General features: G+C 40.4%; 3 protein-coding genes across 5 annotated transcripts in view; 1 reads left to right on the plus strand and 2 right to left on the minus strand.

The window, feature by feature from the left end:
- The window catches only part of LOC146295383 (uncharacterized), a 44,235-nt gene extending 29,573 nt beyond the window's left edge, over nucleotides 1-14,662 (plus strand). The window contains exons 19-30 of the mRNA XM_084695989.1: nucleotides 152-259; nucleotides 413-712; nucleotides 1,805-2,233; nucleotides 2,489-2,839; nucleotides 3,776-3,859; nucleotides 4,670-5,947; nucleotides 6,389-8,002; nucleotides 8,255-8,605; nucleotides 9,494-9,628; nucleotides 11,492-11,569; nucleotides 11,969-12,031; nucleotides 12,293-14,662. Of these exons, the coding sequence (XP_084552115.1) occupies nucleotides 152-259; nucleotides 413-712; nucleotides 1,805-2,233; nucleotides 2,489-2,839; nucleotides 3,776-3,859; nucleotides 4,670-5,947; nucleotides 6,389-8,002; nucleotides 8,255-8,605; nucleotides 9,494-9,628; nucleotides 11,492-11,569; nucleotides 11,969-12,031; nucleotides 12,293-14,338 (6,837 nt within the window). The 3' untranslated portion in view covers nucleotides 14,339-14,662. The remainder of the gene's footprint in view (nucleotides 1-151; nucleotides 260-412; nucleotides 713-1,804; nucleotides 2,234-2,488; nucleotides 2,840-3,775; nucleotides 3,860-4,669; nucleotides 5,948-6,388; nucleotides 8,003-8,254; nucleotides 8,606-9,493; nucleotides 9,629-11,491; nucleotides 11,570-11,968; nucleotides 12,032-12,292) is intronic.
- A 124-nt stretch (nucleotides 14,663-14,786) lies between these two features.
- On the minus strand, nucleotides 14,787-21,874 carry lypla2 (lysophospholipase 2). 3 transcript variants are annotated; one of them, XM_084696254.1, is made up of 10 exons: nucleotides 21,817-21,874; nucleotides 19,593-19,685; nucleotides 18,784-18,815; nucleotides 18,612-18,677; nucleotides 18,255-18,302; nucleotides 18,067-18,137; nucleotides 17,816-17,889; nucleotides 17,590-17,691; nucleotides 17,106-17,282; nucleotides 14,787-16,931 (listed from the first exon to the last, which is right to left on the minus strand). In XM_084696254.1, exons 2-10 carry the CDS (start codon nucleotides 19,668-19,670, stop codon nucleotides 16,881-16,883), a joined length of 699 nt encoding a protein of 232 aa, XP_084552380.1. In that variant the 5' UTR covers nucleotides 19,671-19,685; nucleotides 21,817-21,874; the 3' UTR covers nucleotides 14,787-16,880. The 3 variants fall into 3 exon arrangements, with proteins under 3 accessions (XP_084552380.1, XP_084552382.1, XP_084552381.1); XM_084696256.1 differs by lacking the exon at nucleotides 21,817-21,874 and adding an exon at nucleotides 21,379-21,396; XM_084696255.1 differs by lacking the exon at nucleotides 21,817-21,874 and adding an exon at nucleotides 20,510-20,529.
- A 932-nt stretch (nucleotides 21,875-22,806) lies between these two features.
- Nucleotides 22,807-24,761, minus strand: pithd1 (PITH (C-terminal proteasome-interacting domain of thioredoxin-like) domain containing 1). The gene is made up of 6 exons (XM_084695537.1): nucleotides 24,431-24,761; nucleotides 24,014-24,057; nucleotides 23,814-23,891; nucleotides 23,513-23,617; nucleotides 23,249-23,357; nucleotides 22,807-23,155 (listed from the first exon to the last, which is right to left on the minus strand). Exons 1-6 carry the CDS (start codon nucleotides 24,629-24,631, stop codon nucleotides 23,054-23,056), a joined length of 639 nt encoding a protein of 212 aa, XP_084551663.1. The 5' UTR covers nucleotides 24,632-24,761; the 3' UTR covers nucleotides 22,807-23,053.
- Nucleotides 24,762-25,031: the final 270 nt, after the last annotated feature.

Below are 25,031 nucleotides of genomic sequence, written 5' to 3' on the forward strand. Positions count from 1 at the left end.
AGATCAACTCATGGACATGACAAAACGAGAAAAGGAGGGGCTTGAGGAGATTTCTGGCCAGATTCAGAAGGAAAGAGAGGATATTACAAAACAAATGGAAGATATCAAGAATAGAACACAGGTTCTTGAGGCAATGAAAGCTGAAGTTGAGTCAGAGAAACACGGAATTGAAAACATCAAGAAGATGCTGTCAGATGAAAGAGATGACCTAAAACAGATGAAGATTAAGTTGGAAAGCCAACAGCTAGACATTGACAACACCAAGGGTAGAATTAGAATGGCAATGGATGAGCTGAAAGAGAAGAAGACTGAAATTGAAAAAGAGAAAATAGAAGCAGAAAAGCACATGGCTGAATTGAAAGAGGAAGAGCAAGACATTAAGGAGGGTATCGACAAGATGAGAGACAACCTTGAGCAGATCACGGCTGAAATACAACAACAGAGAGATGAGTTAGACAGGGCAATGGGAGAAATTAACATCAAAAAGAATGAACTGAAAGTAAGTTCTATAGAGGTGAATAAACAGAGAGATGAGATGTCAAAAGAAAAGATCCAGGTGGAGCAAGACAAACGAAATATTCAAGATGAAAAGGTTGAACTGGAACGGATCAGGACTGAGTTACAAGAAAGGTCAGAGAATCTAGATCAACTCATGGACATGACAAAACGAGAAAAGGAGGGCCTTGAAGAGATTTCTGGCCAGATTCAGAAGGAAAGAGAGGATATTACAAAACAAATGGAAGATATCAAGAATAGAACACAGGTTCTTGAGGCAATGAAAGCTGAAGTTGAGTCAGAGAAACACGGAATTGAAAACATCAAGAAGATGCTGTCAGATGAAAGAGATGACCTAAAACAGATGAAGATTAAGTTGGAAAGCCAACAGCTAGACATTGACAACACCAAGGGTAGAATTAGAATGGCAATGGATGAGCTGAAAGAGAAGAAGACTGAAATTGAAAAAGAGAAAAAAGAAGCAGAAAAGCACATGGCTGAATTGAAAGAGGAAGAGCAAGACATTAAGGAGGGTATCGACAAGATGAGAGACAACTTTGAGCAGATCACGGCTGAAATACAACAACAGAGAGATGAGTTAGACAGGGCAATGGGAGAAATTAACATCAAAAAGAATGAACTGAAAGTAAGCTCTATAGAGGTGAATAAACAGAGAGATGAGATGTCAAATGAAAAGATCCAGGTGGAGCAAGACAAACGAAATATTCAAGATGAAAAGGTTGAACTGGAACGGATCAAGAATGAGTTACAAGAAAGGTCAGAGAATCTAGATCAACTCATGGACATGACAAAACGAGAAAAGGAGGGCCTTGAAGAGATTTCTGGCCAGATTCAGAAGGAAAGAGAGGATATTACAAAACAAATGGAAGATATCAAGAATAGAACACAGGTTCTTGAGGCAATGAAAGCTGAAGTTGAGTCAGAGAAACACGGAATTGAAAACATCAAGAAGATGCTGTCAGATGAAAGAGATGACCTAAAACAGATGAAGATTAAGTTGGAAAGCCAACAGCTAGACATTGACAACACCAAGGGTAGAATTAGAATGGCAATGGATGAGCTGGAAGAGAAGAAGACTGAAATTGAAAAAGAGAAAAGAGAAGCAGAAAAGCACATGGCTGAATTGAAAGAGGAAGAGCAAGACATTAAGGAGGGTATCGACAAGATGAGAGACAACTTTGAGCAGATCACGGCTGAAATACAACAACAGAGAGATGAGTTAGACAGGGCAATGGGAGAAATTAACATCAAAAAGAATGAACTGAAAGTAAGCTCTATAGAGGTGAATAAACAGAGAGATGAGATGTCAAATGAAAAGATCCAGGTGGAGCAAGACAAACGAAATATTCAAGATGAAAAGGTTGAACTGGAACGGATCAAGAATGAGTTACAAGAAAGGTCAGAGAATCTAGATCAACTCATGGACATGACAAAACGAGAAAAGGAGGGGCTTGAGGAGATTTCTGGCCAGATTCAGAAGGAAAGAGAGGATATTACAAAACAAATGGAAGATGTCAAGAATAGAACACAGGTTCTTGAGGCAATGAAAGCTGAAGTTGAGTTAGAGAAACAAGGAATCGAAGACATCAAGAAGATGCTATCAAATGGCAGAGAAGAAATGGAAAAAGTCAAGATTGAGATGGAAGCAGAAAAGAGAAATATAAACAACCTGAACAGCAAAATGAAAGAAGATATGAATATCCTGGAAGGGAGGAAGGCTGAAATGGAAAAAGAGAAAAAAGAAGCAGAAAAGCACATGGCTGAATTGAAAGAGGAAGAGCAAGACATTAAGGAGGGTATCGACAAGATGAGAGACAACCTTGAGCAGATCACGGCTGAAATACAACAACAGAGAGATGAGTTAGACAGGGCAATGGGAGAAATTAACATCAAAAAGAATGAACTGAAAGTAAGTTCTATAGAGGTGAATAAACAGAGAGATGAGATGTCAAAAGAAAAGATCCAGGTGGAGCAAGACAAACGAAATATTCAAGATGAAAAGGTTGAACTGGAACGGATCAGGACTGAGTTACAAGAAAGGTCAGAGAATCTAGATCAACTAATGGACATGACAAAACGAGAAAAGGAGGGGCTTGAGGAGATTTCTGGCCAGATTCAGAAGGAAAGAGAGGATATTACAAAACAAATGGAAGATATCAAGAATAGAACACAGGTTCTTGAGGCAATGAAAGCTGAAGTTGAGTCAGAGAAACACGGAATTGAAAACATCAAGAAGATGCTGTCAGATGAAAGAGATGACCTAAAACAGATGAAGATTAAGTTGGAAAGCCAACAGCTAGACATTGACAACACCAAGGGTAGAATTAGAATGGCAATGGATGAGCTGAAAGAGAAGAAGACTGAAATTGAAAAAGAGAAAATAGAAGCAGAAAAGCACATGGCTGAATTGAAAGAGGAAGAGCAAGACATTAAGGAGGGTATCGACAAGATGAGAGACAACCTTGAGCAGATCACGGCTGAAATACAACAACAGAGAGATGAGTTAGACAGGACAATGGGAGAAATTAACATCAAAAAGAATGAACTGAAAGTAAGTTCTATAGAGGTGAATAAACAGAGAGATGAGATGTCAAAAGAAAAGATCCAGGTGGAGCAAGACAAACGAAATATTCAAGATGAAAAGGTTGAACTGGAACGGATCAGGACTGAGTTACAAGAAAGGTCAGAGAATCTAGATCAACTCATGGACATGACAAAACGAGAAAAGGAGGGCCTTGAAGAGATTTCTGGCCAGATTCAGAAGGAAAGAGAGGATATTACAAAACAAATGGAAGATATCAAGAATAGAACACAGGTTCTTGAGGCAATGAAAGCTGAAGTTGAGTCAGAGAAACACGGAATTGAAAACATCAAGAAGATGCTGTCAGATGAAAGAGATGACCTAAAACAGATGAAGATTAAGTTGGAAAGCCAACAGCTAGACATTGACAACACCAAGGGTAGAATTAGAATGGCAATGGATGAGCTGAAAGAGAAGAAGACTGAAATTGAAAAAGAGAAAAGAGAAGCAGAAAAGCACATGGCTGAATTGAAAGAGGAAGAGCAAGCCATTGAGGGTATCGACAAGATGAGAGACAACCTTGAGCAGATCACGGCTGAAATACAACAACAGAGAGATGAGTTAGACAGGGCAATGGGAGAAATTAACATCAAAAAGAATGAACTGAAAGTAAGCTCTATAGAGGTGAATAAACAGAGAGATGAGATGTCAAATGAAAAGATCCAGGTGGAGCAAGACAAACGAAATATTCAAGATGAAAAGGTTGAACTGGAACGGATCAGGACTGAGTTACAAGAAAGGTCAGAGAATCTAGATCAACTCATGGACATGACAAAACGAGAAAAGGAGGGCCTTGAAGAGATTTCTGGCCAGATTCAGAAGGAAAGAGAGGATATTACAAAACAAATGGAAGATATCAAGAATAGAACACAGGTTCTTGAGGCAATGAAAGCTGAAGTTGAGTCAGAGAAACACGGAATTGAAAACATCAAGAAGATGCTGTCAGATGAAAGAGATGACCTAAAACAGATGAAGATTAAGTTGGAAAGCCAACAGCTAGACATTGACAACACCAAGGGTAGAATTAGAATGGCAATGGATGAGCTGGAAGAGAAGAAGACTGAAATTGAAAAAGAGAAAAGAGAAGCAGAAAAGCACATGGCTGAATTGAAAGAGGAAGAGCAAGCCATTGAGGGTATCGACAAGATGAGAGACAACCTTGAGCAGATCACGGCTGAAATACAACAACAGAGAGATGAGTTAGACAGGGCAATGGGAGAAATTAACATCAAAAAGAATGAACTGAAAGTAAGCTCTATAGAGGTGAATAAACAGAGAGATGAGATGTCAAATGAAAAGATCCAGGTGGAGCAAGACAAACGAAATATTCAAGATGAAAAGGTTGAACTGGAACGGATCAGGACAGAGTTACAAGAAAGGTCAGAGAATCTAGATCAACTCATGGACATGACAAAACGAGAAAAGGAGGGCCTTGAAGAGATTTCTGGCCAGATTCAGAAGGAAAGAGAGGATATTACAAAACAAATGGAAGATATCAAGAATAGAACACAGGTTCTTGAGGCAATGAAAGCTGAAGTTGAGTCAGAGAAACACGGAATTGAAAACATCAAGAAGATGCTGTCAGATGAAAGAGATGACCTAAAACTGAAGATTAAGTTGGAAAGCCAACAGCTAGACATTGACAACACCAAGGGTAGAATTAGAATGGCAATGGATGAGCTGGAAGAGAAGAAGACTGAAATTGAAAAAGAGAAAAAAGAAGCAGAAAAGCACATGGCTGAATTGAAAGAGGAAGAGCAAGACATTAAGGAGGGTATCGACAAGATGAGAGACAACTTTGAGCAGATCACGGCTGAAATACAACAACAGAGAGATGAGTTAGACAGGGCAATGGGAGAAATTAACATCAAAAAGAATGAACTGAAAGTAAGCTCTATAGAGGTGAATAAACAGAGAGATGAGATGTCAAATGAAAAGATCCAGGTGGAGCAAGACAAACGAAATATTCAAGATGAAAAGGTTGAACTGGAACGGATCAAGAATGAGTTACAAGAAAGGTCAGAGAATCTAGATCAACTCATGGACATGACAAAACGAGAAAAGGAGGGGCTTGAGGAGATTTCTGGCCAGATTCAGAAGGAAAGAGAGGATATTACAAAACAAATGGAAGATGTCAAGAATAGAACACAGGTTCTTGAGGCAATGAAAGCTGAAGTTGAGTTAGAGAAACAAGGAATCGAAGACATCAAGAAGATGCTATCAAATGGCAGAGAAGAAATGGAAAAAGTCAAGATTGAGATGGAAGCAGAAAAGAGAAATATAAACAACCTGAACAGCAAAATGAAAGAAGATATGAATATCCTGGAAGGGAGGAAGGCTGAAATGGAAAAAGAGAAAAAAGAAGCAGAAAAGCACATGGCTGAATTGAAAGAGGAAGAGCAAGACATTAAGGAGGGTATCGACAAGATGAGAGACAACCTTGAGCAGATCACGGCTGAAATACAACAACAGAGAGATGAGTTAGACAGGGCAATGGGAGAAATTAACATCAAAAAGAATGAACTGAAAGTAAGTTCTATAGAGGTGAATAAACAGAGAGATGAGATGTCAAAAGAAAAGATCCAGGTGGAGCAAGACAAACGAAATATTCAAGATGAAAAGGTTGAACTGGAACGGATCAGGACAGAGTTACAAGAAAGGTCAGAGAATCTAGATCAACTCATGGACATGACAAAACGAGAAAAGGAGGGCCTTGAAGAGATTTCTGGCCAGATTCAGAAGGAAAGAGAGGATATTACAAAACAAATGGAAGATATCAAGAATAGAACACAGGTTCTTGAGGCAATGAAAGCTGAAGTTGAGTCAGAGAAACACGGAATTGAAAACATCAAGAAGATGCTGTCAGATGAAAGAGATGACCTAAAACAGATGAAGATTAAGTTGGAAAGCCAACAGCTAGACATTGACAACACCAAGGGTAGAATTAGAATGGCAATGGATGAGCTGGAAGAGAAGAAGACTGAAATTGAAAAAGAGAAAAAAGAAGCAGAAAAGCACATGGCTGAATTGAAAGAGGAAGAGCAAGACATTAAGGAGGGTATCGACAAGATGAGAGACAACTTTGAGCAGATCACGGCTGAAATACAACAACAGAGAGATGAGTTAGACAGGGCAATGGGAGAAATTAACATCAAAAAGAATGAACTGAAAGTAAGCTCTATAGAGGTGAATAAACAGAGAGATGAGATGTCAAATGAAAAGATCCAGGTGGAGCAAGACAAACGAAATATTCAAGATGAAAAGGTTGAACTGGAACGGATCAGGACTGAGTTACAAGAAAGGTCAGAGAATCTAGATCAACTCATGGACATGACAAAACGAGAAAAGGAGGGCCTTGAAGAGATTTCTGGCCAGATTCAGAAGGAAAGAGAGGATATTACAAAACAAATGGAAGATATCAAGAATAGAACACAGGTTCTTGAGGCAATGAAAGCTGAAGTTGAGTCAGAGAAACACGGAATTGAAAACATCAAGAAGATGCTGTCAGATGAAAGAGATGACCTAAAACAGATGAAGATTAAGTTGGAAAGCCAACAGCTAGACATTGACAACACCAAGGGTAGAATTAGAATGGCAATGGATGAGCTGGAAGAGAAGAAGACTGAAATTGAAAAAGAGAAAAGAGAAGCAGAAAAGCACATGGCTGAATTGAAAGAGGAAGAGCAAGCCATTGAGGGTATCGACAAGATGAGAGACAACCTTGAGCAGATCACGGCTGAAATACAACAACAGAGAGATGAGTTAGACAGGGCAATGGGAGAAATTAACATCAAAAAGAATGAACTGAAAGTAAGCTCTATAGAGGTGAATAAACAGAGAGATGAGATGTCAAATGAAAAGATCCAGGTGGAGCAAGACAAACGAAATATTCAAGATGAAAAGGTTGAACTGGAACGGATCAGGACAGAGTTACAAGAAAGGTCAGAGAATCTAGATCAACTCATGGACATGACAAAACGAGAAAAGGAGGGCCTTGAAGAGATTTCTGGCCAGATTCAGAAGGAAAGAGAGGATATTACAAAACAAATGGAAGATATCAAGAATAGAACACAGGTTCTTGAGGCAATGAAAGCTGAAGTTGAGTCAGAGAAACACGGAATTGAAAACATCAAGAAGATGCTGTCAGATGAAAGAGATGACCTAAAACAGATGAAGATTAAGTTGGAAAGCCAACAGCTAGACATTGACAACACCAAGGGTAGAATTAGAATGGCAATGGATGAGCTGGAAGAGAAGAAGACTGAAATTGAAAAAGAGAAAAAAGAAGCAGAAAAGCACATGGCTGAATTGAAAGAGGAAGAGCAAGACATTAAGGAGGGTATCGACAAGATGAGAGACAACTTTGAGCAGATCACGGCTGAAATACAACAACAGAGAGATGAGTTAGACAGGGCAATGGGAGAAATTAACATCAAAAAGAATGAACTGAAAGTAAGCTCTATAGAGGTGAATAAACAGAGAGATGAGATGTCAAATGAAAAGATCCAGGTGGAGCAAGACAAACGAAATATTCAAGATGAAAAGGTTGAACTGGAACGGATCAAGAATGAGTTACAAGAAAGGTCAGAGAATCTAGATCAACTCATGGACATGACAAAACGAGAAAAGGAGGGGCTTGAGGAGATTTCTGGCCAGATTCAGAAGGAAAGAGAGGATATTACAAAACAAATGGAAGATGTCAAGAATAGAACACAGGTTCTTGAGGCAATGAAAGCTGAAGTTGAGTTAGAGAAACAAGGAATCGAAGACATCAAGAAGATGCTATCAAATGGCAGAGAAGAAATGGAAAAAGTCAAGATTGAGATGGAAGCAGAAAAGAGAAATATAAACAACCTGAACAGCAAAATGAAAGAAGATATGAATATCCTGGAAGGGAGGAAGGCTGAAATGGAAAAAGAGAAAAAAGAAGCAGAAAAGCACATGGCTGAATTGAAAGAGGAAGAGCAAGACATTAAGGAGGGTATCGACAAGATGAGAGACAACCTTGAGCAGATCACGGCTGAAATACAACAACAGAGAGATGAGTTAGACAGGGCAATGGGAGAAATTAACATCAAAAAGAATGAACTGAAAGTAAGTTCTATAGAGGTGAATAAACAGAGAGATGAGATGTCAAAAGAAAAGATCCAGGTGGAGCAAGACAAACGAAATATTCAAGATGAAAAGGTTGAACTGGAACGGATCAGGACAGAGTTACAAGAAAGGTCAGAGAATCTAGATCAACTCATGGACATGACAAAACGAGAAAAGGAGGGCCTTGAAGAGATTTCTGGCCAGATTCAGAAGGAAAGAGAGGATATTACAAAACAAATGGAAGATATCAAGAATAGAACACAGGTTCTTGAGGCAATGAAAGCTGAAGTTGAGTCAGAGAAACACGGAATTGAAAACATCAAGAAGATGCTGTCAGATGAAAGAGATGACCTAAAACAGATGAAGATTAAGTTGGAAAGCCAACAGCTAGACATTGACAACACCAAGGGTAGAATTAGAATGGCAATGGATGAGCTGGAAGAGAAGAAGACTGAAATTGAAAAAGAGAAAAAAGAAGCAGAAAAGCACATGGCTGAATTGAAAGAGGAAGAGCAAGACATTAAGGAGGGTATCGACAAGATGAGAGACAACTTTGAGCAGATCACGGCTGAAATACAACAACAGAGAGATGAGTTAGACAGGGCAATGGGAGAAATTAACATCAAAAAGAATGAACTGAAAGTAAGCTCTATAGAGGTGAATAAACAGAGAGATGAGATGTCAAATGAAAAGATCCAGGTGGAGCAAGACAAACGAAATATTCAAGATGAAAAGGTTGAACTGGAACGGATCAGGACTGAGTTACAAGAAAGGTCAGAGAATCTAGATCAACTCATGGACATGACAAAACGAGAAAAGGAGGGCCTTGAAGAGATTTCTGGCCAGATTCAGAAGGAAAGAGAGGATATTACAAAACAAATGGAAGATATCAAGAATAGAACACAGGTTCTTGAGGCAATGAAAGCTGAAGTTGAGTCAGAGAAACACGGAATTGAAAACATCAAGAAGATGCTGTCAGATGAAAGAGATGACCTAAAACAGATGAAGATTAAGTTGGAAAGCCAACAGCTAGACATTGACAACACCAAGGGTAGAATTAGAATGGCAATGGATGAGCTGGAAGAGAAGAAGACTGAAATTGAAAAAGAGAAAAAAGAAGCAGAAAAGCACATGGCTGAATTGAAAGAGGAAGAGCAAGACATTAAGGAGGGTATCGACAAGATGAGAGACAACTTTGAGCAGATCACGGCTGAAATACAACAACAGAGAGATGAGTTAGACAGGGCAATGGGAGAAATTAACATCAAAAAGAATGAACTGAAAGTAAGCTCTATAGAGGTGAATAAACAGAGAGATGAGATGTCAAATGAAAAGATCCAGGTGGAGCAAGACAAACGAAATATTCAAGATGAAAAGGTTGAACTGGAACGGATCAGGACTGAGTTACAAGAAAGGTCAGAGAATCTAGATCAACTCATGGACATGACAAAACGAGAAAAGGAGGGCCTTGAAGAGATTTCTGGCCAGATTCAGAAGGAAAGAGAGGATATTACAAAACAAATGGAAGATATCAAGAATAGAACACAGGTTCTTGAGGCAATGAAAGCTGAAGTTGAGTCAGAGAAACACGGAATTGAAAACATCAAGAAGATGCTGTCAGATGAAAGAGATGACCTAAAACAGAAGAAGATTAAGTTGGAAAGCCAACAGCTAGACATTGACAACACCAAGGGTAGAATTAGAATGGCAATGGATGAGCTGGAAGAGAAGAAGACTGAAATTGAAAAAGAGAAAAGAGAAGCAGAAAAGCACATGGCTGAATTGAAAGAGGAAGAGCAAGCCATTGAGGGTATCGACAAGATGAGAGACAACCTTGAGCAGATCACGGCTGAAATACAACAACAGAGAGATGAGTTAGACAGGGCAATGGGAGAAATTAACATCAAAAAGAATGAACTGAAAGTAAGCTCTATAGAGGTGAATAAACAGAGAGATGAGATGTCAAATGAAAAGATCCAGGTGGAGCAAGACAAACGAAATATTCAAGATGAAAAGGTTGAACTGGAACGGATCAAGAATGAGTTACAAGAAAGGTCAGAGAATCTAGATCAACTCATGGACATGACAAAACGAGAAAAGGAGGGCCTTGAAGAGATTTCTGGCCAGATTCAGAAGGAAAGAGAGGATATTACAAAACAAATGGAAGATATCAAGAATAGAACACAGGTTCTTGAGGCAATGAAAGCTGAAGTTGAGTTAGAGAAACAAGGAATCGAAGACATCAAGAAGATGCTATCAAATGGCAGAGAAGAAATTGAAAAAGTCAAGATTGAGATGGAAGCAGAAAAGAGAAATATAAACAACCTGAACAGCAAAATGAAAGAAGATATGAATATCCTGGAAGGGAGGAAGGCTGAAATGGAAAAAGAGAAAAAAGAAGCAGAAAAGCACATGGCTGAATTGAAAGAGGAAGAGCAAGACATTAAGGAGGGTATCGACAAGATGAGATACAACCTTGAGCAGATCACGGCTGAAATACAACAACAGAGAGATGAGTTAGACAGGGCAATGGGAGAAATTAACATCAAAAAGAATGAACTGAAAGTAAGTTCTATAGAGGTGAATAAACAGAGAGATGAGATGTCAAAAGAAAAGATCCAGGTGGAGCAAGACAAACGAAATATTCAAGATGAAAAGGTTGAACTGGAACGGATCAGGACAGAGTTACAAGAAAGGTCAGAGAATCTAGATCAACTCATGGACATGACAAAACAAGAAAAGGAGGGCCTTGAGGAGATTTCTGGCCAGATGCAGAAGGAAAGAGAGGATATTACAAAACAAATGGAAGATGTCAAGAATAGAACACAGGTTCTTGAGGCAATGAAAGCTGAAGTTGAGTTAGAGAAACAAGGAATCGAAGACATCAAGAAGATGCTATCAAATGGCAGAGAAGAAATGGAAAAAGTCAAGATTGAGATTGAAGCAGAAAAGAGAAATATAAACAACCTGAACGGCAAAATGAAAGAAGATATGAATATCCTGGAAGGGAGGAAGGCTGAAATGGAAAAAGAGAAAAAAGAAGCAGAAAAGCACATGGCTGAAATGAAAGAGGAAGAGCATGACATTAAGGAGAGTATCAACAAGATGAGAGACAACCTTGAGCAGATCACGGCTGAAATACAACAACAGAGAGATGAGTTAGACAGGGCAATGGGAGAAATTAACATCAAAAAGAATGAACTGAAAGTAAGTTCTATAGAGGTGAATAAACAGAGAGATGAGATGTCAAAAGAAAAGATCCAGGTGGAGCAAGACAAACGAAATATTCAAGATGAAAAGGTTGAACTGGAACGGATCAGGACAGAGTTACAAGAAAGGTCAGAGAATCTAGATCAACTCATGGACATGACAAAACGAGAAAAGGAGGGCCTTGAAGAGATTTCTGGCCAGATTCAGAAGGAAAGAGAGGATATTACAAAACAAATGGAAGATATCAAGAATAGAACACAGGTTCTTGAGGCAATGAAAGCTGAAGTTGAGTCAGAGAAACACGGAATTGAAAACATCAAGAAGATGCTGTCAGATGAAAGAGATGACCTAAAACAGATGAAGATTAAGTTGGAAAGCCAACAGCTAGACATTGACAACACCAAGGGTAGAATTAGAATGGCAATGGATGAGCTGGAAGAGAAGAAGACTGAAATTGAAAAAGAGAAAAAAGAAGCAGAAAAGCACATGGCTGAATTGAAAGAGGAAGAGCAAGACATTAAGGAGGGTATCGACAAGATGAGAGACAACCTTGAGCAGATCACGGCTGAAATACAACAACAGAGAGATGAGGTAGACAGGGCAATTGGAGAAATTAACATCAAAAAGAATGAACTGAAAGTAAGCTCTATAGAGGTGAATAAACAGAGAGATGAGATGTCAAATGAAAAGATCCAGGTGGAGCAAGACAAACGAAATATTCAAGATGAAAAGGTTGAACTGGAACGGATCAGGACTGAGTTACAAGAAAGGTCAGAGAATCTAGATCAACTCATGGACATGACAAAACGAGAAAAGGAGGGCCTTGAAGAGATTTCTGGCCAGATTCAGAAGGAAAGAGAGGATATTACAAAACAAATGGAAGATATCAAGAATAGAACACAGGTTCTTGAGGCAATGAAAGCTGAAGTTGAGTCAGAGAAACAAGGAATTGAAAACATCAAGAAGATGCTGTCAGATGAAAGAGATGACCTAAAACAGATGAAGATTAAGTTGGAAAGCCAACAGCTAGACATTGACAACACCAAGGGTAGAATTAGAATGGCAATGGATGAGCTGGAAGAGAAGAAGACTGAAATTGAAAAAGAGAAAAGAGAAGCAGAAAAGCACATGGCTGAATTGAAAGAGGAAGAGCAAGCCATTGAGGGTATCGACAAGATGAGAGACAACCTTGAGCAGATCACTGCTGAAATACAAAATCAGAGAGATGAGTTAGACAGGGCAATGGGAGAATTAAACATCAAAAAGAATGAACTGGAAGTAAGCTCTATAGAGGTGAATAAACAGAGAGATGAGATGTCAAATGAAAAGATCCAGATGGAGCAAGATAAACTAAGATTTCAAGGTGAAAAGGTTGAACTGGAACGGATCAAGACTGAGTTACAAGAAAGATCAGAGAATCAAGATCAACTCATGGACATGTTAAAACAACAAAAGAAGGGCCTTGAAGAGATTTCTGGCCGGATTCAGAAGGAAAGAGAGGATATTACAAAACAAATGGAAGAAATACAACAACAGAGAGTTGACATAGAGATGACCCTGGGAGAATTAAACATAAAAAAGAATGAAATGGAAGCAAGCACTATACAGTTGGATACACTGAGAGATGAGATATCAAGTGAAGACTCGGAACTAAACAAACTACATTTAGAAAATCTAGAAATTACAATAAATAAACGAGGAGGTGAGCTGAAATCTATGAAGACCGAAATACAAAATCAACAAATTGAGAAAAAAGACTCAAAGGAACAAGTCGATGCAGAAACACAAACCCAGGTGTTAGAGATGGAGACAGGTACAGAACAGGTGGATATGGCAACACAGATATCTTCACCAGAGATGAAAGGAGGACATGCAATAGAAGAGGAACATATGAAACTAAAGAGTGGAAGAAATTGGCAGAAAGAAAATGAACTGGTCCTCACAATGGTTCAGATTGACAAACAAAAGGAAGTCATGGAAAACAACAAGGTGGAAATAGAGAGAGCGAAGAACAAGTTGGAGAACATCAAAGCGGAGATACAAATAGCCAAAGAGGAGCTGAAAAAGAGTAGAAGCGACACAGACCTGGAAGAGGGAACAAGTCTACTTCAGGGGCAGAAGCTGATGCTGGTGGAGACTGAAAGACAAAGGCAGCTTGGAGATTCCACTCAATCCACTGAACAGGAGGAACTTGCATGGACATCAACAACTGAGCAGGTGCTCCTAGACCAAAGGTCAGAGGAGACACTCTCAAAAATAGATCATCTGAAGAAGATCTGGCTGGAGGCCAAAACTGAGAGGAAAGAGATAGAGAGGATGAAACATCGAGTTCAGGAGATGAGAGAACTCCTGGAGAGAAGACTGGAGGTGATCCAAAAACACGAGCTGGTTCAGAGAGCACGACTTCAAAGAGAGAAAGAGGAGCTGGAAAAGATGGAGGCGGAGCTCAAAAGAAGTAACCAAACTCTAAGCAGACAATGGGATAGAGACAAGAGAAAACTCGAGGAGAAAGATAAAGAACTGGAAATGATAAAGGTGGAGATGCTAAAACAGATTGAAAGACTCCAGGTCGCCGTCAAGAGCAAGTCACAATCACTATTAATGACAGATATAGGTATGCAAACTTCAGAGGAGGACCTTGTCCTTGCACATGAGAGATCAACCAAGAGAGTGAGAGAGGAGGATCTATCAGAGACAATTCTTCTCGAAACATCTTGGAGAGAAGAAACCACAGGGGACTTTGACAGATCTAATCTGGAGTTCAAAGTTCAAGGTCATGCTGAGGGAGGAGCGTTGAGCACAAACACTCAGGTGAGGTCAGGAGGAGCTCTGGAGGGATTACCTGAGGTGCTTCGGAGGATTTGGCGCCTCTGTTGTTGCTTCTGCTGCAGCCGTTGCTGTGGAGTAAGAGAAGAAGAGGAGGATGAGAACTTGTGAACGATCTCCATACCTCACAAATTGCTTTAGTTTTATAACATTATAGATTATTTAATGTGTCATAATTATTCACAAAATATGATAGTGTGTATATAAGTGTGAAATGTTTTCTGTGTTTAAGAAAAGTTCAAAGGTGAAGCATTAACAAATAAATGTTAAGACACTAAATATATATATTTACCTGTACTTTTTAGGTGAGGGGATGTGGCCTACTACTAGTGACAAGCCACTAAAAGATAAAAAAAAATAACTGTGAAGTTGCAGTATATATTTTGATATATATATATATTTTTCTTTAATAAAGTTATCAAGCCTAAAAATGTGCCTAAGCTTGTCTCAATAATTTTTTTATACATTTGGACAATATCATGTTCATGTTTGCAGATAAAACTATTAACATGCCAAAGTCAAAATCATGTAACCACACAAAGAAAACGTTAGTCTGAAGTTGACAGTTATTTGTATCATTTATTCAACATACAGGTGTCTTGGGAAATAAAATAAACAATAAGGACCGATAAGAGTCCTCCTCAAAATGTTTTGCTTGTAGTATGAACCGACACAAAGCGGATGAGATGACAAACATGATGAGAACTGTAAAAATTCGACCATTGACAAATTACAACTCAGGAGAACATGCACGAGACTCCAACCGTCCTGAACAACATTGATGAAACCAAAAGATAACAGAAGATTGGAAATTGAAGACTGTAAAAACAGAGCGATGGGAGAGAGAAATAAGAGAAACTAACCCATAATGAAATACAAGCCTACAACAGAAAAATCACACCAATACAACTAACCAAAACTTAGCAGAATTAATAAAAACTCAAGATTATGAGAAGTTGCATTAGCAAGGGGGGGGGGGGGGTATTAAGAGAGACATTCATTAAATAGCAAATAACAATCAATACAGAATCTTTTTCTCCTGTCCACCATTTCAAATTAGGTTTTGGTAGTACAGAACATGTAATAATGAGGATGGTAAAACATTCACAAAAGGAAAATACAGAACACCTGATTTGAGCACACCTACTCCTCTGGGTATTGCTCCTGCTCCCAAGGATCTATATGATCAATATTAATTATTTTTAAAAATTACCCTTTAGTTAATAACAGGAACGGCTTAATGCAAAAGCCTTCCCTGTGTTAAGCCTTTTTTATCAGGCAAATTACAATAGTGCTGGGTAAAGATGTTCTCTGACCTTCAGAATGCCAATAAATCAGTTGTCAAGTGAATAGTTTACTTCCTGACAAGAATGTTTCCTATCACCATGAGGATCTAGAACTGACTTGTATAAAACGATAGGGAAAGAGAAATGACTGACTGGTGAAAAGTTAAAAGGAGATGGCTGGGAAGAACAGATAAATGAGTCAAGAGTGTGTCTTCTGGAACTGGCCCCATCTGGAGTGAAACATCACTGATGCTGTGAGATCAAGTGTATTTGTCTGTAAAATTAGCTAAAAACCTTTTTTCTACAAGTATAACGCAATACAGATGGGGGGTTTTTATGTTACTGTTTAAATACCTTTAATAAACTATAACAAAGTGGTTTCTACCAAATTTAAATAATACTTCAATTTCCTGGGGAAAAAATAAAACCAAAAAAAATAATCCTAAAAGCTAAACCAAATTTATTTTGTTCCAATATTTAAATTTAAAGAAATAATTATTTTAAAATCTATAATAAACATTGACAATAATAGTCCTCTGATTGTGATAAAGAACAGAACATGGTTGCAAAAGTTAATGATCAGTTGGTTTCTTTTTATTTCAATAGGGGGTATCTTAATAGAATGGCAGGTTATTGCAGCATGAGCAGGGGACTCCCATTAGTCAGTGGGACAGGATCAGGTATACCACCAGCCAAGGTGCATCCTGGGAGGTAAACAGCATGCAGAGGTTAGGTCGGGATAGAGGGTCACGAGTATTAGCGGCACCAGTCACTCCAGATGGCATCTGACATTGGGGCCTTACTCAGGACCAGGACCCCAGGTTGCTGGGCCTGCCCCCTCATCAGCCCTCGACCTGGGTTGGCCGGGCTCTCAAACACCAAACTGGCATCTAAGAGGAGGGTTAGTGATAGCCCAGCGGCTAGTTCACTGGACTCACTACATGACTCACTTACTGACACACACAGCATCACATGGGAGGGTGCAGGATAGAGGGATGGCATGTGCTGTATGGGATTCAGAAAGGATGAAAACCAGAGGGGAGGTAAGATTCTAATGGGCAATGTACTGTTTGAGACAGTGATTCTCCCTTGAAAATAAGACTTTAAGAGTGTGTTCACACTTCAGTGTAAACAATGTGCGTTTGCAAACTGTTTATACCTAGCATGAACTTTGTTTTTTATTTGAATTAACGAGGCATGAGTTGTTTAAATGTTTTGTGAAAGTGAGTACATTAATGCTTGAATATGCATGTGCATGTGTATGTGTTGGTGTGTGTAAGGGGTGCTCATGGCTGTTTCCTGTGGGAGAATGGCAGGTCAGAGGTGAGAGGTCAGTGTCTAAGGGTCACAGTGGGGTCATGGTGAGGTCAAATCCGGGGCAACTGCTTCTCAATGAATTCCTTTACAGCCTCCATCTCCTGCCAAATTGAAGTTAGACAAAGAGTTATACAAACAATGCTTCAATGGACTGTATTCAATGATGTCCTGAGAAAACCACACTGTCACTCACTCTCATATGTTCTATGCTGAAACAAGCATTAACACATGCACACACCAAACAAAACACATTCACATCTACTTTTTTTTTGTACCTGAGGACAGGAGCTGTGCTGAAGTCCTGGGTATGATTTAAAGGTGATTTTTGTGGGGCTGACAATGGTCTTGAGCTTCTCTGCAGTCAAGGCCCCGAACTGCACGGGTATCATCTGGTCCATCTCCCCGTGGCATTGTAGGATCGGGATGTTCTTGTTGGCGCTAGCGCTCGCCGCCTGACCAACCGAACAAGAAGTTACATTACAACTTTACGACTGCCGCCAACAAACACTGCAATTTCAGATCCAAATCTCTTAAATTTAAGTCCTCTGTGCCTAAAGTTTAAAAAGTCAGCTTCCTAGGCAAGTTTCCTGAAGTGATTATCATTAAGCTATTCATCATCCTAAAAGTTGAAAGTCAAGGCTTCGGCCCCTGTGTGAACACAACTTCTTGTCCCCAATAGGGGTCCACCATGCCCAGCTGATGGGAACTGTTGAGCTTGCTGGTTTAAAAAGCCCTGGATATGTGAGAGCTGTGCTTTACCTGTGGAAAGGTCTTGTGGAGTGGGAGCCAGCAACTGAGAGCCACAACCCCAGCCAACTGTTGCTGGCAGGTTAGGGCTGTATACAGGGACAGAGCCCCACCCTGAGAGAGCGAGAGAGAGGAGTTGAGTGTGATGTTGGTTTGACAAGTTAAAGCAGCTCTGTATATTACCACTTATAACAACCTCTGGGAGAGATTTAATAGAAAACTAGAATGATGTTCTCACCTGAGAGAAGCCTCCAAGAAGCACACGGTTCGGAGGGATGCCATTTTTAGCCTCATGGTCAATTATGGCCTTAACTGTGGAAACCATAGAAAAGAAAACCCTAAGCCTGTGTGCAGGGGGGCAGTAATAGAGCTGTGCTTTACCTAACACTGGGATGGTAGACCTCAGATCCACATTACTGATAATCACCATGGTAACAGTGGTTTTATTTCTCAAGAGGGGTTGTATTAAAATCGGCCTGAGAGACTCACTATTCTCTGCTGCCCTCTTGATCCCAGCCTCATCCTCTGGGGAGTCTGGGCTCAAGCCCATCAGATCAAACCTGAACAGACACACAAGACATGAGGAAATACTGTGTGTACAAATGTGTACAAACCATATCAATCAGATCAGACCCCTTAACACAGCTGTCACACAGATGCTAGGTGGGCAAACTCACCACGACGGCATTGTCATCTTCATGTTAAGAGTGACGGGAATTCTGGGCCTATGGACAAAAAGGTAGAAATGCACAAGGTGAGTGCGAATCACGATGAGTACACTAGGTAAGTAAAGTACCTATTATAATGCTAGTACTCTGTACGAATACATTACAAATACTATACTGGAGGGAGGGAGAGAAAGAGGCTAAATGTCCTTGACAAAATTATATACATGGAATCAGATACTTAGATTGGAACCAGATTGGAAAATACCTTTTTATATTAGAATATTGACTAAAAATGATGCCAGCATGACTGACTGACAGAAAGATAGCCGAGCATAAAGATAGACAGCCTAAGAAAGGGAGACTTACGCATGGGGGCAAATATACTTCACATGTGGCAGTCGGATAGCAGTCATGGCATCTGCCCATCCATGCCTGCAAGGTAAGAGACACAGACAAATTAGTTAGCCAAAGATATCCTCAGAGTAGGAAGTACAAACACTGAAAAACTAGGGACGCACAAAAATTAAAAAAGACGTACCCTGAATCACCCAACCCATGGAGGAAGATTACCTGACAAAGATAAAACAAGACCTGTTATATTCCCAATCCAGCCTAGCTATTTAGTCAGTAATTATTTATTTTGTGTATTGTGAGCCAAGTAGAATGTCTGTAAAAATGCCAGATTATGTATTTGAATTTGTACACCATGTTTGTCTTAAATTTATGGGACTCTGGTAATATAAAAACACTTTACCAAACCATTACTGTTGCCAAGACAACTTTCTAGCTGCCAACTCCAGAGAAAATAACTGGCATTTGTCTTGCTAAAATCTCCTCTCTCCCCAGGCTTACAATCTGTCTTTTCAAAATCTCAGAACCATTTTTCTGCGGGCTTTCATAACTACAAATGAGTGGCTTTGCTTATTGAGTTAGATCATGTGTAGGTCATGTGACACATATAGGCCTAGTAATGAGGATGCCTGTTAAGTGGAGGCCAATTGAGGAGTTAAATTAGGAGATGTAACAGGGATGTAAATATAATATCATCCTTTACCAATGTGAATAAACCTCTCCTTAAGGTATGACTGCTCTCCAGTGGCTTGTTCTGACTCCATGCTACAGGTGGCCACTAGACACAGGCTACCAGACCCAATAAATGTGTAGAGTCGCTGGATGGCGGTTACACAACTCATGGGTTGGGGCTAAATTCTCTGGGAAAATGTATGCACTTAGTAACTGTATGCACTTAACGTATCACTTGACTGACTGTAAATCAATTAGGATAAAAGCATCTGCTAGGCATATAGACGTTATCTAATCGCAGCGTGGTTACGCTCTCCATCTCACCGCAGCGGTCTCCTTCTCCGTCCCTGACACCGTCACGGCCTCGGCAAGCAGCGGCACTGACATGTTGTTGCCACACATACACTGGAAGGGATGCTGTGGGGGGACATACAAAAGAGATGAATATCAATGACACGAGTGCAGTGGTTTATCAACACTATTCAGTCTTCACAGTGGACCGTTTCTTTATGTCCTGCAGGACACCCATAGTGGGGCCGCAGAGCACAAAATAAGTGAACATACCACACTTTATGGATGCTGCTCTGAAGCAAAAAGTGATAACTGCTGAGAAAGGAATCTGTTTAGTCAGCGCCTCTGGGAACTCATTAACTAAATGTGGCCCCCTAACAGCAATTACATTATTAACAGTTAAAACACCAGTGGTCTGTCAAAGCAACAGTCTTGATTTCAACAGACTATCTGGACATAGAGATGTTTCTTATTTTTCAGACCTGGCTGACACACCAACAGAGACTAGTTCTGTGATCTGTGTAACATATAATCTACTATCAGCTGGAATGGGTTTGACAAAAAGGTGAGGTAGAGATGGATAGAGAAACAAAAATGGAAAGATGTAGGGTTAATGTATAACCCTTGAGGCTTACACAGAGTTTAAATTCCACCCGCATAATGACCAAACCAAACAGTGGTGAATGAAAGAAGAGGAGACAGAGAAAAAAGCACAATCAGGGGAATGACAGGTTCAATGGGAAAAGAGAGGAAGAGAAAAGGGAGCGTATGCATACAGTGTGTATAAACCGATTGTTATTCACTACTGTCCAGCAATGACAAGCCCACTTGTGTATGGACTAAGTTAAAGCATTTCCAACCACAATGCTTTTTATCGTTTCAATAAATAAGAAAAATACATTCCCCAAAGGTCTGTATCTATGAATGGGTTTCCCCATTGTTGAGCTTACCTCTCCTGTGTAGTCTACATAGCACCCCAAGACCACAGCATCAATTAGACAAACTAACTGGGTTATGGCTTTACTATTACATGTCTATGTTTAACTGATCTTTGACTTTACGCGATGACTTAACAGCAGGCAGTAATTGTGTTTCAAACGAGGAATGCAGGCATCCTCATCCTCTAGTTCCCCAGATCACACGCACAGGAAGGCCACACAAACTGCGCGGCTGTCGTGCATTGATTTTCCATGATCCCTTGCCACCAATGGCAAACTAAGCCGGGATGAAACTGTACTGATTTCACGGTCACCTCACGGCTATCCTTCTGTGGCGGACACAAACAATGCCGCCGTCTATGAACGACCACGGCGTCGGTGTCAACATCACGAGTTTCCATCTGACTCGCATTAAACTGGCTGACAATAATTGCAGCTTCACGTACAGACTATAAATTGACATATTAAAATAGAGGAACTACAGAGATGAACTCCAATAACTACACTTTATAGGCTGTATGTGAATTGTGACGGATACATTATTTTGTGTGCTAAAATCAACTACAATTATAGCACCACTATGATGAATGAACAGAATACCACATGCTAGTGTTTAAGCAAGCTGCTTGCTACGCTCGAACAGACTAGTCTATATCAGTCAGTAAATTTACAAGACCAGACAATGTTAGTTAAATGACCATGTCCCAATTTAGCTCGATATCTATTTGCTTTTACCCAAATCCAACTAATTGAACTGAAAGCTAGCAGCTAGCTAGCTAGTGAGAGGAAGCGGTGGATTGGGAAACAATAGTATATTGCAAAGTCAATGGGGCAGAGAGGAAGCAGCTTAGCTAGCCTAGCTAGCTAGATCGAGACTTAACTAGAGCTACTTCTGTGCGACCCAGGCAGGTGTGATGGAATTCAGCGCAGGATAAGAGCAAAGCCTTTAGATTGCTTAAAAAGCGGATAGGCTTGCTGGCTACATCATCGCAACCATCTGGCGTAATCCTGTTTTTCTGGTTACTTATCACAATGAGTGGCTGCTAGCTAACCCCACAACAGCGTACTGTACTATTGTCTCAGTACACGGCACCCCGCTCAGTCTGAGCCTGACTACCTAACGACGTTACCTAGCCAGCTAACAGGGCTTGGTTCAAGGCGCAGTGGCTCAAATTCGAAGGGATATTTCTGCATCGATATAGATCCCCAATTTCTTTAAGCATTACTGTAACTAAAACCCATGTATGTCTGCGGCAGTTGAGGCCGGTTAAATAAAAATTATTATACCGCGGCCCTCTATCATAGATTCATTCACTCACCGCTTGCTGTCCCAAATCTCAACGGAACTTCCGCTATTGGCATAAAGTGGGGCGGGTTTCATCTGTGTGACGTCATCGTCATATCCACGCCCTTTCTCGCACTTGCTTCAAGGTGGACAATGCACCACTAAATTCAATCAACTTGTCATCATAAATTCGATTTTGGAGAATTAAATCGTTTTTGTAATAATCGGTGAAACTAAATAAATAGTTTAACTCCATTGGTATAGCCTAGAATGAATATGTACACTCCGTGGCATGATTGTAACCATTCCAATGTACTTATTTGTATTTATTTTTTAACATTAGTATCTATTCCTGGAACTTTAAATATAACATTATGCGTGCTACAATCTTCACAATAGCCGAGACACAACACATAGCTTGCACATTTACCTACTGCCACTAGGCTTACTGTCGCAGACCGCAGTGTGACACTACATCGGTAATGAAAATAAATCATTAATAGCCCTGTAAAAGGAAAAGGTCATGACAAACCTAGTCCCAAGTCCGCTCAGAATATATAAAGTAAATCTAATCAAATGAAGAACCTTGATTTCAGCCAAGTTGCTGTGGACCAAATATATAGTTGTGTGTTCAGATAGAAAACAGCAATGCAGGGGACCTTGGAGTCATTCCAAGGTTTGATCGCAATAGCTCTCAATTTTTTGCTTCCTCTCTTTTCCCCTCACTTTCAAAACTCGAAGCAGTGGGCCGAAGAGGAGAATCAAGCCCTCTCATCAGATGTTAATACAAAAAGGTAGGAGAGGAAAGGAAGAAAGGAGACAGAATGCAAGCAATCAAAAAAAATATTATACTTGTATGTCAGCTTGTTTTTATGACAAGTTCAACATACCACCAGGCAGCACAAAGAGTTCAGGTACAGCCTATGAGCAACACACTGAACACGCACTCTAAGGGTACCTGCTTTGTTAGCATTAACACTAATATGTATAAGATGTGTTTTAATTTACCAAACAAAGACTCAAGTCAGTCACCCATTATTTTTATTGATATTAACAAAGAGGAAGCAAACGAGGCACATCCGGAGGAGAAACCATCAGATATCCAGTGTCAAACATACACACCCGAAGCCATACCCAAACCAGGCATTGAGTAACTCACTGTTTACCCACCCTGTGCACCATGCACAGACAAACATTTCTTTAACCCGTGTCAGACAGCGTGCGTCTCACACATCTCCTCCGTGGCTCCATATCTCTCCACCTTCCATTGTTCAGGATATGAAATTGGTTTGTGGGATGAGAGATTCAACTTTGTGGTCAGCAGGGTTCGCAGAGGCCTCGTAGGTACAGATGGTGACTTCGTGTCTGTGAGCCTGAAAGAGAACAAGGGCGAGAGAGAGTGTTGAGTGTTCCGTCAGCGCTTAAGAGACGACACGCTTGTCAGCTGAGCATGTCATTTCACTCACCTCCGTGTACTCTCCTCTGAGCCCAATGTAGAAGACCCTGGTGGACTCTGAACCAAAGTTCTTTGATATATGGATAGACAGATGTTCCACGTTGGAGAAACGGGCAATCCTGAAAAATATTACAAGTGAACGACTTGGAGAAAATCACTGACTAGGTTTTACTAGGTGTGTGCTGATGGCAGTATCCTATAGAGTGTGAGAAGGGCAGATAGGAGGTCAGTGTCAGGTTCACAGCAGCGTTGAGGTGATAGCTGAGGTACTCACTTGGTGGGGTATTCTAGCTCTGCAAGCGGGTCCCTGTTGAGGCGGAAAGCTTGCTCTGGCTCTCTGCCCGTGTCATCAAATGACATTTGGGGGATGTTCTTGTAACTTAAACAACAACAACATGCAATAAACACCAATCCACAAAACTACACCACTATATGGAACAAAATATAGCTCTATTCCAGACACAGGCAATCAATCACAGTTGGGACTAAGGCACAGGTTTTCCCCTCTCACATTACACGCAGTACGGTACTAGGTGGTTTTACATCCTGCAGAATAGCCATCTATGGTCACTCACAGTCTTATTTCTGCAGGGTGTGAATCATCATCTTCACCAGCAATTATGATGCCTTTCAGTTTGACACTGCCAGTAAACCTGAGAAAAGTCTGATTAGTTTTAGTTGGTGAATAAGACAGTTTATGTGAGATAGGGTGGTGATAAGACAGTGTACAATTTATGTGAATTAGGAGCAACATTCAAGCAGATCTTGTTCTTACGGGATGTTGAACAGAAGTTCCTCGTCAGCATCACTCTCCACAAACTGAAGAAAGAAAGAAAGAAAGAAAGAAGTCGATTTCAATGCAGTGCAATATCATTTCGCTATGCTACACTGGGACACCTGACACTAGCTGCGATGAAAGTGAGCTTAGTCAGGGCGTCACCACGCTGTCAACCACACCGCTCCATACACTGCATGTCAGCATACAGGTGAACAATTATACATTGATATTGAGATGTGCAAGTAATACTTTATTGACGACTAAATGTACAGCTTCAGAAGTATGTCATGTAATGAAGAGTCTGTCTCTGATTTTTTTCGGAGGGGTATTCTGGTCTCTGTGCCGCTGTTGCACAAATATGAGCTGGCATGAACAAGTTGCAGTGGAATTTAGTGGAAGACACGGTACTGCTACCTTTTCACGGTCCGTCCGCTGATCCCAAGGTTTGAAAACGAGTTTCCCGTCCCCATCTCGGCTCTCGTTGAGACACTGCAGTTTCTCGATGTCAATGCGTTGATATAGTGCGTACTCCAGGCCCCTCTCCGCGGGCTCATGCTCCCCTTCACAGCCGCAGCCATTCCCACCACCGCCGTGACTATGACCGTGGCCGGACATCGCAGACACTAAACAAGACTCGGCTAGATTAATAGGAAGCTATCTATCCCACAAGTAGGTAGTAAGACCCCTGCCAGGACGCTGCCAAGTGAGCACAGCTATTTTAACTTCTTCAAAACATGTTTGGAGAGCAGGAAGAGAAAGTCATGTGAGCCAGAGCCAATCAGAAAGGACCATCGAATGCACGGCATCGACGTGCGCTGCAATTGGTCTGACTTTTAACCAGCACAGCCTATCGTAAAATAAGACGACAAATACACAAAAATGGACAGCTCATGGCTGCAAAAAAAATTGACGTGACGAAACGTTTTTTTTCGGAGTAATTTCTAATAATGTCTGCCATACAATCAATACAAACTGAATATAAACAATACGGAAATAAACGAGACACAGTAGGGAT

The sequence above is a fragment of the Hypomesus nipponensis genome, chromosome 4 (genome assembly GCF_054491055.1).
Source record: "Hypomesus nipponensis isolate SF chromosome 4, ASM5449105v1, whole genome shotgun sequence".
Taxonomy (NCBI): domain Eukaryota; kingdom Metazoa; phylum Chordata; class Actinopteri; order Osmeriformes; family Osmeridae; genus Hypomesus; species Hypomesus nipponensis.

Bases quoted from the DNA above. Each gene is read 5' to 3' on its own strand.
- lypla2 (XM_084696254.1), bottom strand. From the start codon at position 19,670: ATGTGTGGCAACAACATGTCAGTGCCGCTGCTTGCCGAGGCCGTGACG. The intron at 18,678-18,783 runs GTACGTCTTTTT...CTTACCTTGCAG, and splicing joins CATGGGTTGGGTGATTCAGG to GCATGGATGGGCAGATGCCA. The intron at 16,932-17,105 runs GTACAAAAAAAA...TCAATTTGGCAG, and splicing joins AGCACAGCTCCTGTCCTCAG to GAGATGGAGGCTGTAAAGGA.
- pithd1 (XM_084695537.1), bottom strand. From the start codon at position 24,631: ATGTCCGGCCACGGTCATAGTCACGGCGGTGGTGGGAATGGCTGCGGC. The intron at 24,058-24,430 runs GTAGCAGTACCG...TTCTTTCTTCAG, and splicing joins AGCGGACGGACCGTGAAAAG to TTTGTGGAGAGTGATGCTGA. The intron at 23,156-23,248 runs GTGAGTGAAATG...GTTCTCTTTCAG, and splicing joins TCAGAGGAGAGTACACGGAG to GCTCACAGACACGAAGTCAC.